General features: G+C 48.9%; 1 protein-coding gene across 2 annotated transcripts in view; it reads left to right on the top strand.

The window, feature by feature from the left end:
- Positions 1–12,778, top strand: part of LOC141051502 (ecto-ADP-ribosyltransferase 5-like) — a 171,480-nt gene that overhangs the window by 34,426 nt on the left and 124,276 nt on the right. For both annotated transcript variants that reach the window (XM_073548434.1, XM_073548433.1), the window contains exon 3: positions 10,822–11,503. In XM_073548434.1, coding sequence (XP_073404535.1) covers positions 10,822–11,503 — 682 coding nt within the window. The remainder of the gene's footprint in view (positions 1–10,821; positions 11,504–12,778) is intronic.

Below are 12,778 nucleotides of genomic sequence, written 5' to 3'. Positions count from 1 at the left end.
ACAACGATATGGATCGCTGGTGCATCGCTAAGTGGTCGCTAGTGAGCTGCCACACAGGCAGATCTCACCAGCGACATCGCAGGGGTCGGGGGTCGCTACTTACCTGTCAGACGCGGCGATCCTGACATCCTCCAGCCCGCGTCCACGTGTCGCTCGTCATCACAGCAGGAAGCGCCGCAGGAAGCTGACGACGAGAAATGATCCAGGACCTTCTCACGCAATCAGCGATAACCAGCGGGGGAGCCGGTCGGAGGTAAGTATCAGACATAGCGATATCGCTAGCAATATCGCTGCTACGTCACAAAATCGGTGATTTTACAGCGATATTGCTAGCGATATCGCAGTGTGTAACGGGGGCTTTAGCCAAACCTCCCACCCAACGAGCCCCAGTGCAAACAATAGTGACCTCAGTGCCCCTCGAACTTTTGACTGTGGATTACCTGACCATTGGTCCCGCGTTCCAGGGATATGAACACTGCCTCGTCATAGTGGACCATTTCACTAAGTTTGCTGTAGTCACTCCCACTCGAGACCAAACCGCGGAGTTGGCCGCCTCCGCAATTTGTAGAAACTTCATACAAGTGTACGGCTGTCCTCAACGTATACATTCCAACCCAGGAGCATGCTTTATGGGAAAAGTTATGGAAGAACTACACCATCTTTACGGTATTGACAAATCCCGAACCACACCATACCACCCACAGGGAAACGGGGCCTGCGAACGATTTAATCGGACATTAATTCAAATGTTGCGTACCCTGTAGATTGACAAGAAGGCCCGCTGGCTCGAATATGTCTCTGAACTAGTATGGGTCTATAACAACCGGGTGCACCGGGTTACCGGCTATACCCCTTACTCCCTGCTATTCGGACGAGAAGGCAATGGGATCACTGAGGTGGAGTTGGACCCAGAGGAGCCCCAACCCTGGACCGAGTATCGGCCTGGGTACGAAATCATCGACACCGGCTACAAACTCTCCACCGAATTGTTCATACCAAGCTCCAAGACTTAGAACACCCAGGAAAGCATCTACCTCCACCGCCCAACCTCCAAATCGGAGACCGAGTACTCGTACTAGACCAACGCCCCCAGAACAAATTAGAGCCACGCTGGGAGGAGAGTCCCTACCGAGTCCTACGCCGCATAAACCCTGAAGGGCCTGTATACGAAATGCGACCTGAAAAAGACAGAACACTGCCTACTCACGTTGTGCACCATAATATGTTACCCCCATGTACTTCCACCGACCCGGTACAACCTGAGCCTACCCCCCAGGTCTCGGAACCATTGCCAGTGGCCTGGGACCCGGACGACGAGGAAGACTTTTCCCCGATACCCATGGGCTCTCCACCTGATGACCGCTCAACTGGCCCAATTAACCTGCCCGAACCAGATAGCCCACCGCTGTCTACCACCCTGGAAGACTCCACCCTAGTCGAGCTTAGATGCTCCGAGCGGTCAACAGCTGGAAAACCCCCCATGCGACATGAACAGGACCAGTTCATATGGCAACGAAACCTGACATATCCACAGACCATCCCCAACATACTAAAGCCCACGCCCGAGGACTGGCGAGCATACAGGATGGGGGAGTGTAGGGAGGAGGACCCCCGTAGAGTGTCCGGGCCGGAACCAAGGGGACCGCCATCTAGGTTCCTAAGGGAACTGTACCAGGGGAGCGAAGGAGGGAGTTGGACAGCTGAGAGTGACAGAACAGCAAGGGGAGGGGCGAGTATAAAAAGGAAAGGGAACGCGCACAGTTGGCAGTTGGGGGTACAGCAGACACAGAGCAAGAGACTGTGGGAGTGTGAGAGAGCCAGAGTGACAGGCGGTGACCAGAGAGGAGACCAGCATCAGAGGGGAGATTTACTGTGGCCTGCGGAGAGGAAGCGCCGAGCTTACCGACAAGAGACTGCCGCTTCACTCCAATCCGGGGTCACGACCTGCCCACGGTCGCCCGCAGCCATTGCCGCTGTGCTCTAGCCTGTTGCGGCCTGTCTGCCGCCTCTCGCGGCCACTGCCGCTTCACTTCAGCCCGCGACTGCGGCCTGCCCGCTGCCGCCCTGCTTCAGCCCGCGGCTACAGCCTGTTCATCATCGCCGGCAGCTGACATCACCCCGCTACAGTCGGCAGTTGGGGCCTACTCCTCGCCTACAGAGAGACACTTTGCCCAGGCCCAGGCCATGCATGTGGCCTGCCAACCGCCACTCCTGGTAACTGCGACACAACCCTGCTTGGGGACTGGAGTCTCCTTGAACTCGCTCACGAGCAGAACCCCGCTGTTTCTACAGGGGTTTACCTCTTCAAAGGACTTCTTCAGGGCTTGTTGTACCCCAACTCCTCCTGGGCGCCGGAGCGCCCAAAGATTACTCCAGATCTTCAGCAGCTGGGCCCAGCGGCTGCGACGCCAAAGCAGCTTCATCAGAGACGCCGAGTGACGTCAGGACGGATAAGTGACACTATAGTAACAAAGGACCCGTAGTCAGCCACACCGCGGCCCTATAGTAACCGGCCTTTGCTGGGTTAGTCGTGTTCTCTTAATAGTGTTTGGTTTGTACCGAGTCCCTGCAAGGACAAGTGCTGTTAATTTGTTTTTAGTAGCTTAGCATAGCCCTAGCGGCTCCCATTTATAAAAGTTGCTTTCCAAAGTACAACTCAGTCTCGCGTCTCGTCACTGCATCCTGCGTACCTGCTTTTACCACATTTGGCGTAGTCGGCTGGATGCAGTCCCCGAGCGCAGACGATACCCCAGATCAGGGCAGGGCCGCAAACTCAACAGATAACGAGGGCCCTCGTTCCAGCATCTCGTTGGGGGCTATGCTGAGCAACCTGCCTCGGATTTCCAGCTCAAATACCATGCTATGGAGCTGGGCAGAGCGAATGCGGGGGCTCTTTCGGATGCACCCGATGACTCCCAACCTAGAAGACGAAGTAGCCCTCATGGCATTAAACGGGGAGGCTCGGAATTCAGTTATTTTGAGGCCCCCGAGGACAAGTGCTGTTAATTTGTTTTTGGTTGATTAGCATAGCCCTAGTGGCTCCCATTTATAAAAGTTGCTTTCCAAAGTACAACTCAGTCTCGCGTCTCGTCACTGCATCCTGCGTACCTGCTTTTACCCCAACAGCACCGCACATGAGAGATGGTATCCGCCCCCAGGAAACAGGAAACCTGTAGCAAAGACAAAAGAAGGGGGCGGCACCTCTCTCCCAGTTTGGTCTCCTGTTTCCTGCAGGCGGATGCCTGGGGCAGAGCACATACCTCCAGAGGGATCCCCCTCTGACAATAGCCGGTCCGGAGGCCGAGGTCCGCAGGGAGGTAGGAAGCAGTGGGGCGCGGTAGCGCACGCCTGTCATCCCGGCGTATTGGGAGCTGCAGCGTGTGTTAATTCCCCGCTGGACTCCCCGGAGGCCGCTCCTGTCGGGAGGCTGGGTCGGGGAGGCGTGTCCACCGCGACGCTGGCGCTGACTGAGTGGGGACGACTTCCGGTCGCGCCGGAAGTGACGTCACACACCGGGGGAGACGGTGTGCTGGGCACTTCCGGGAGGGAGCGGTCCCAGAAGCACACACCGCTCCTCCATATAAATGAAATGAGGCGCAGGGTGCCACCGGTCCTTGCAAGCTGGGTATGACTGCTCCGGCAGAGCAGCAAAGCCGGGACCAGCAGCCTATCGGAAAGCGGCAAGTTCTCCAGGTGGCAGACCCAGAAGCCGAGATGCGCACACCAGAGGAAGAACCGCAGGCTACAGGGGTACCCAGAGGGTTCGGGTGAGTGCCTTTGTAAGGCAACGCATTGTATTAACGACTGCCCTCTGTCATGTCTCTCTTTAGGGAAAGGCCACATCAAAACAAAAAAATAAGGAATGTGTGTTATGCAAAAAGACCCTAGCTAAAACCTATGAGAAGCGACACGGTCGCTCTTGCATTAAGAAAACAGTGGCGGAAGAGTCACCATCCCTTTTTCAAAGCATTAAGTCTATGATCCGGGATCAAGCAAAGACAACAGTAAAAGACGAGCCAAAGGAGCAGACTACACTTAGCTCCGCCGCAACCCCAGATTCACCCCCACCCCCACCTCCTCCTCTTCCTCCGACGGATATTGCTACCGATATAGATTCAGAGGAAGAACAGGGGGAAGTAAACCCCTCTGACAACTCAGACCTGGACTCCTCAGATGAGGAAGAAGGGCGTCCTTATTTTCTATCCGAAGATATCGGAAAGGTACTCAAACTTGTAAGGTCCACCATGGGGCTGGAAACACCTAAAGAGCCGCGGTCTATTCAAGATTCTATGTTTAGTAGTCTCGAGGGGAAAAAAACGCAGAGTTTTTCCCTTTCATGATAACCTGCTAAATCTAATTAAAAGGGAATGGAAAAAGCCAAATAAAAGATATCCATACCACAGGCACTCAAATGTAAATACCCCCTCGACGAAGAGGTATGCGAAAAATGGGACAAAGCTCCCAGACTGGATGCTGCCATCACTAGTACCTCCAGGGGAATAGCACTGCCATTTGAGGACATGGGCGCCTTAAAAGATCCCCTCGACAAAAAAGATGATGCATTTCTAAAATCTGCTTGGGAGGCGTCAGCGTGGTCATTTAAACCGGGGGTAGCCGCCACTTGCACAGCGCGTGCTATGGTCGAGTGGTTGGAAGAATTAAGTAAGCAAATAAAAATAAATGCCCAAGGGAGAGACTGCTGGAAGCAATACCTTCCCTACAGAAGGCGGCGGGATTCCTGGCTGGCGCCCCAGTAGATTCCGTCCGCGGTGCCGCCCGTGCATGCGCCATTTCAAATTCAGGTCGCTGAGCACTTTGGTTAAAAAATTGGACAGCAGTACCTATTTGGTAAGGCATTGGACGAAATTTTAGAAAAGGCGTTGGATAAGAAGAAACGGTTCCCACCCCCCTTACCTAGGCGCCGTTGGACTGACGCTTGCTCGTCCTTTCGTGGATCAGGGAATAGAGGGAGCCGAGGTCAGCCGTACGATAGGGGCAGACCGTGGAGGGAAAGGAAGGAAAAAGGATTCCTCTTCAGTAAAGCCACCCCGAAATCTGATACTAAACAATGACGCCAGAATACCGGTGGGGGGAAGGCTCCGGTTTTTTGTCCATCATTGTGTAGCATCACCCTCCTCAAAGTGGGTAACCGACCTGATATCCGAAGGTCTGCCACTAAACTTCCTGAGCCTTCCACCACAGCGAATTAAAATGACCCAGGTAGCCAAAAAGAATCAGGACATGCTAGAAAACGAAGTGCAACTCCTCATACAAAAAGGCGTACTAATAAAGGTACCACACCATCAAATAGGGAAAGGGTTCTACAGCACTCTGTTCCTCACGCCAAAACCAGATGGGTCACTAAGAACAATATTCAACCTGAAAGCCTTGAACCAATACATCAGAACAGAAAAGTTCAAAATGGAGACCTTAAGGTTGTCAGTGAAATTACTCGACCCTGGCTGCTACATGGCAGTAATAGATCTCACCGATGCCTATTACCACGTGCCAATATGGGGGGAACATCAGCAATACCTAAGATTGGTAGTGGAGATTGCTCAAATCCCCACTCATCTCCAATATCAGTGCCTCCCCTTCGGGGTGTCAGTAGCCCCTCGTATATTTACAAAAATTATCGGGGAAGTGGCGTCCTTTGTAAGAAGGGAAAACCTATTATTAGTGCCCTATTTGGACGATTTCCTCGTCATAGCAAACAACGAACAAAGCTGCGAGAAGGCGGTCACGGAGGTTCTGGAAATATTAACTAAGTTAGGCTGGATAATAAATTTAAAAAAGTCCAGATTAGCTCCAGTTCAGACGCAGGAATTCCTTGGAATTCAGTTGGTCTCATTAAAGCAACAATGCATTCTCCCAGAGAGGAAAGTTGGGACTATCCAACAAAAAATACAACAGATACAACCTGGTCAAGCCATATCAATAAGAGATGCAATATCACTCCTGGGTACCTTGACAGCAACAATCCCAGCGGTCCAATGGGCACAAGCCCACACAAGAGAACTACAGTGGCAAATCCTTTCCGAACAAGGGAGGGATCCTTACAACTTAAATCGGAAGGTCATTCTCTCACCTCAGGTTCAGGAATCGTTAAAATGGTGGCTGAGCACCGAAAACTTAAATGGAGCAGTACCCTGGACTATTCAAAATGCGGTGGTACTGACCACGGATGCAAGTCCAGTGGGTTGGGGAGCGCACATAGGAAAACGAACCCTACAGGACCAATAGGAGCCCTCAGTGATGACTGCATCCTCAAATCTAAAAGAATTGGCAACTGTAAGGCGGGCCCTTCTCCAAGTAAAAGAAGAAGTTCAGGGGAAGTATGTCGCAATATTATCCGACAACAACACGGCCATAGCCTACATAAACCGACAAGTGGGTACAAGGTCGGCAACCCTTATGGCAGAGGCCAGGGAACTATTCACATGGGTAGAAAACAACGTCTTGTCCTTGTCGAGTACACATTTGAGGGGGGCAGACAATTATCTAGCTGATTACTTAAGACGTCATGTGTTACACCAGGGAGAGTGGTTCCTAAATCAAAAAATATGTGGGGAAATCTGTGCCGCCTGGGGCACGCCGGAGGTAGACCTGATTGCTATGAGGGAAAATTGGAAAGTAAACAAGTTCTACTCTCTAAACCCAAGAGAACGTCCAGAAGGGGTGGATGCACTACTACACCGCTGGAGGTTTCATCTAGCCTATGCGTTCCCCCCAATCCCATTAATCCCGGTAGTCTTAAAAAAGAGTCGGGAAGACAAAACCCGAATAATCCTGGTAGCGCCCTTCTGGCCGATAAGGGCATGGTTCACATGGCTCAGACACATGTCTATCTCAGACCCATGGATCCTCCCAGATATCCCGAATCTGCTATACCAGGGCCCAGTAGAGATCCTCGGGTTCACAGACTTCATTTCACTGCATGGAACTTGAAAGGGGACTCCTTCTAGCAAAGGTTTTCTCAGCTACGATGGTGACCACCCTGCTCGCTAGCAGGAAAAAGGTAACTTCATGCAAATACCAAAAAATTAGGGAAAAATTCCTATAGTTCACAGGCCGGCAGTTATCTGAAACAACCCAGGAAGTCCCAATAAAAGAGGTCCAAGAATTCCTCCAAAAAGGACTAGAAAGAGGATTGTCCACAAGCACCTTAAAGGTGCAGGTATCTGCCCTAGGTGCGTTGTTTGAACAAAAATTGGCCGACCACCCCTGGTGGAGGTTCATTCGAGCCTCCTTCGCAACCAGGCCCTCAAAATTACCAACTAAGGTAGCTCCCTGGGATCTAAATTTAGTATTAAGGGCACTGACATCTTCTCCTTTTGAGCCTATTACTTCCGTCTCACTAAAGGCGCTAACAGTACTCCTGGTGGCCCTGACTTCAGCTCGGCATGTCTGCGAGCTGCAGGCTATATCTGTGAATCCCCCATACATTACCTTCCTGGATGACAGAGTAATCATCAAAACTGATCCGTCCTTCCTACCGAAGGTTAATTCCAAATTTCACAGGGACCAGGAAATAATTTTGCCCTCGTTTTGTGCCAACCGCATATCACAGGGAGAGCAAACCTTCCATTGTCTGGATGTCAGACGTTGCCTGCTTCAATACATAGAAGCCTCAAAGTCATGGCGACAGTCATCAGCCCTTTTTGTCTCCTTCCAGGGGATGAACAGGGGTAAAAAAGCTTCAAAATCAACGATTGCACGATGGCTACGCATGTGTATTGCACTGGCTTACTCTTCTTCGGGTCAGACTCCCCCACTGGGTGTAACAGCTCACTCTACAAGGGCCATAGCCATATCCTGGGCTGAAAGGGCAAATGCATCTGTAGGACAGATTTGTAAAGCAGCAGTATGGTCGTCACCATCCACTTTCCTCCGGCACTATAGACTAGACCTAGGGCTCGCAAACCTTGACTTTGGGAGAAAGGTGTTGTCTGCTGTTGTCCCACCCTAGGAGTCTCTTCTATCTTTCCTCTCATGTGCGGTGCTGTCATGGGGAAGGGAAAAAATGATAATTACTTACCGGTAATTTGATTTTCTAGAGCCATGACAGCACCGCATTGATTCCCACCCTATCTTGGTGATGGTTGTGTGGTGCACTAGAATATGTTTAAGTGTATGTATCTATATATGTATATATATATACAGTATATATATGTATATTGAAAAAAAAAAAAGAAGGTTGATATTAGCAACTTTGTCAAATAACATGTATGTAAACTAATAAGGCGGTTACCTTTGCATACTCTGAAACAAACTGGGGAGAGAGGTGCCGCCCCCTTCTTTTGTCTCTGCTACAGGTTTCCTGTTTCCTGGGGGCGGATTCCATCTCTCATGTGCGGTGCTGTCATGGCTCTGGAAAATCAAATTACCGGTAAGTTATTATCATTTTTCTTCTTATTACACATGTTTTCAAATCCTGCTTCTGACACATGTACCTCATGGTTGATAAGTTAAAAGCAATGTTATGTTAATTAATATTTCCCATCAGAGGCACTTGTGATGAGAGTGAGACCCTTCTTCCTTCATCAACCATGGTATCATGCCCCTTGGTCTAATTTTTGGAGACACCATGGCTATGCCTGGACACTGGGCACGGCCACCTCTATGCTAGTAGTCCTGGCTTTATCATAATTGTTTGGCCCTTCAGACCTGCCTTGCTTTCTTCATCAACCATGAGACAGCCCCTAGGGCTAATGTTTTGAAGACACTATGTCTATGCCTACACATTGGGCAGTGGCACAACAAGGACAGCAGTCCAAGCTTTATAATTGTGAATCCCTTGTGATGATGATGATGATGATGATGGGTGGCTTCTTCCTGCATTAACCATAACACAACCCCTAGGGCAGATTGCTCTCCTTACACCACTTACCCACTTAGCTGTCAGAAGTTCGCCTCCATCATCACTCGCTCTTACGGCACTTCTGATATATCACTGGCACTGCGTAAGTGGCGTACGAGTCCCGCTCTTCCGGCAAAAACCCACAGGACTTCAAATAGTGTTTGTACATTCTAGTGAAGCAGTGGGGTAAAAACAATCGTGCAGCCCCGGACCAGGTGCCTCCATGTCATATACATTTGTTTTTCCTCAGCCTCCAGACCGCTTTGTAGGGTCCAGCAGACAATTACTCGCATTTTCCATTGACTTTCATTGGACTCACTACTCGTACCGAATACCCGAGTATTAAGGTATACTCGGTAGTAGTATAGCGAGACCGAATACTTCAGTACTCGCTCATCCCTAGTCTGGATGCCTTTCTTGATAAATATAATATTACAGGTTATTCTGTAGAATAAAACAGATTCTGTGATGGGCACTGATCCAGGGAACTAGACTGATTGCCGTATGGAGTCAGGAAGGAATTTTTCCCCTAATGTGGATCTATTCGTGTCTGCCCCATGGGGTTTTTACCTTCCTCTCAATCAAATGTTAGGCTAAAGGTTGATTTCAATGGACTTCAGTCTACCATCAACCTTAAATCTATGAAACTATAAGATGACGGATGAGGTCTTGTTTGGTGCAGAGGGGACCCCAAGAATATTCTTCTAGGGCCCATAGATTCTCAGTTCTAACCCTAGACGAGCACATACACTTTTATTTCAGATCACACACCCAAGACTGTTCTCAGCTCCTAAACCTGTGTTCTCTGAGCATTTAGGCTGCATTCACACGTTGCGTTTTTTTTGCGGCGATTTTTCGCTGCGAAAGCGCTTCAAAAACACTAAGAAAACGCATCCTATACAATCCTATGGGATTCCGCATTGCTGTGCTAATGCTGCGGATTTTACCGCTGTGGAATTGCATCGCGGTAAAATCCACAGCATGCTCATTTTGCGGAATCGCAGCGATTCCGCACCCATAGGATTGCATTGATCCGCTTACTTTCCGCATGTGGTTATGCACACCATGCGCAAAGTAAGCGGATCATGTGCGGATGGTAGCCAGGGCCTGGAGGAGGGGAGACTGTCCTCCAGGCCCTGGGTACCATAATCCTGTAAAAAATAGACTAAATATAAAAAATAGCGATATACTCACCCTTCGGCGGCCCCCAGAGTCCTTCCCGCCTCTCACCATGCTCCCGGCATCTTCCGGTCTCAGTAATGCTTTGCGTAAATGACCGCTGATGACGTCATCTCAGGTCCTTCGCGCAAAGCATTACTGGGACTGGAAGATGCTGGGAGCGCCGCAGAGCAGATCGGGGGCCGTCGGAAGGGGAGAATAACAATATTTTTTATTTTTTGTGTTATTTTAACATCCTACCTATCACATTCCAAGCGTTGCTAATCGCTTGGAATGCGCAAGCATTCCGCAAGTGGAAAACGCTTGCAAAACGCTTGTTTTCCGTGAGAAAACACATGCAAATTCGCACGCGTTTTACCTGCAGCGGGAGTGTGGAAATGTTGCGGAAATTTCTGCAGCATTTCTGCAACATGTGCACATAGCCTTAGGGTTTCTCGCACTGCAGATTCACTCTTCTGAGCCCAATTCAGCATCAATCCCTATTTTCTAGGACTCTTGGTCGCAACCATTAAACCAGGGCTTAAAGTGCAGATCATGTGTCCAAAATTATGGAACAAATTATTGACCCAAAATAATTCACCCAATCACAGTATCCACAGGAGTGCGAGAGTGTTGCCCAACCACACACCTCAATGGAAAAAGTGGCTGTGTATGGGTGATTCTATCAACTTGATTGTTCGGACTTTTGAAGATCACCAAGGACGTATTCTAGAACTGTGTAGTTTAGGCTAATGATGTAAATCTGCCCCTTAGATGTTATATCCAAGCATTTTCTCTTCCAGCTCTGCTGTCAGGCTCTGGACCTGAACATGATGCCCGATGCATTTGACGATCAATATATCTGTTGTGAAGACAAAATGGAGAGTGAAATGGCAAAAATTCTGGAAGAAGAAAGAAAGTACAAGCAGTTTGATGAAATGTGGAAGAAAGCAACTAGAAACTGGAGCAGAGGCAAACTAAATCTCCCGAGCTCCTTTAAGGATGAGTATGGGGTGGCGGTGGTTTTGTACACGATGGAGTCCCCGTACCCCATCTACAAGCAGCTGAATGGTAACATCTCCATGGCTGGACAGTCCCGGGATTATTATATGCAACATTTCCACTTTAAAGCTCTTCACTTCTACCTGACCCGAGCGTTACAGGTGCTGAGCGGGGGCTGTGCCAAGCGCTTCACGGTCTTCAGGGGCAGTACACAGAGCTACACCGTGTCTTCAGAGCTCCGATTCGGGCAGTTTGCATCCTCATCTATGAAAAAATCTATAGCAGAAAACTTTGGTACTTCTACATTCTTCACCATCACCACCTGCTTTGGAGTAGACATCGATGATCTCTCAGCGTTTGAGGAACAGGAAGTCCTGATTCCAGTAGCAGAAAAATTTAATAAAGTAAAAAAAGATGGAAACTTTTATACTCTGAATAGTTCGGGCGAAATGTGCAGCTACTTCAACTGTGCATACCTAGGAGGTGAGTGTGAAATCGGTGTTATAAGGTCACTGGTGTATAAGGGGCTTTCCACAGGATAGTTCCTCAATAACAGGACAGTGGGGGTCTGACGGCTGATATGATGAGCGGCGATAGACAACACAACCGCTGAGAAAGAGAAACACAGATCTGAAAGTGATGGACTACCCTGAGGACACTCCCAGAAAGCCCTCCTAAGATGCTTTGATCTGGCTTTAGCCCATTCCCCCCCATAACCTATATATCCACCATAGTGAAGTCTCAGGTATATGAAGCTCAGGATCTGTGTTACTTAGCGGACAACCACATCTAACAACAGTGAGAGGAGCTGACTCTGATTGCTGCTGTAAAAACCCCTTCCCAACAAATGATGTACTTTTACTTCCAATGCTAGCTCCCTGTCTATGTTGCAGCTCAGGAGCTGAGCCCGCAAGCTAAAATAAGTAAAAAAAAAAAAATCAAATCATCCCCTTTTTCACCCACTGAAAATAAAAACGTAAAAAAAAAAAAATAGAAAATAAACATACTTATTATCCATAAAAGTCTGGGCTATTAAAATATTAAATTAATTAAATAGCATAATGTAAAAACAGGAATGAATAAAAAATGCTGGAAGAATTGTGTTCTTTTAATTACAGTTATGTAATTGTTGACAGAGGACTAATTTCTGTTCAGTACAGCCGTTCAACAGTGAATAAATATTTATTTAGTAACAAAGATTACACAGATTACAACTGGTATTTCTTAGAGCTTAGGATCTTACTTTCTTGTCTGTCAGTTTGCAAAGTGAAAGTAAAACTGTGCTCAGCTACACACACAATGAGTGAACAGGAATTTACTGTTTGTTTTTTTTGTTGTTGCCTTAGCAGTGTTTTACTGGTAATCTAGGGTTCCGCTACACATAGCGATGCTCCAGTGATCCCGACAACGATACGACCTGGTAAGGATCGCTGGTGCGTATCTACATGGTCGCTAGTAAGCTGTCAAACAGGCAGATCTACTCAATGACGCAGCAACGATGTGGCGATCCGTATAGGGACCTCTGCGGTCGTTGGGACCTTGTCACACCGCAGCTATTCTGACGACTCAGACCTCGATAGGCGTGAGTTCTGAGTCGCCAACGAGGTCGCTCGTCGTTGTTATGGTGTCAAACACAGCGATGCATGCTGGCCAGCGGGACACCAACGATCAAAAAAATGGCCCAGGACATTCGAGCACGATCAGCGAGATCACAGCGGGGGGGGGCGGTCGCCGCTATGTGTCACACGTAGCGAGATC

Source organism: Dendrobates tinctorius, unplaced genomic scaffold, assembly GCF_039654945.1.
Source record: "Dendrobates tinctorius isolate UK_male_01 unplaced genomic scaffold, ASM3965494v1 ptg000157l, whole genome shotgun sequence".
NCBI lineage: Eukaryota > Metazoa > Chordata > Amphibia > Anura > Dendrobatidae > Dendrobates > Dendrobates tinctorius.
Note: the sequence above shows the minus strand (reverse complement) of the source record. Positions and strands in the feature narration are given on the sequence as shown.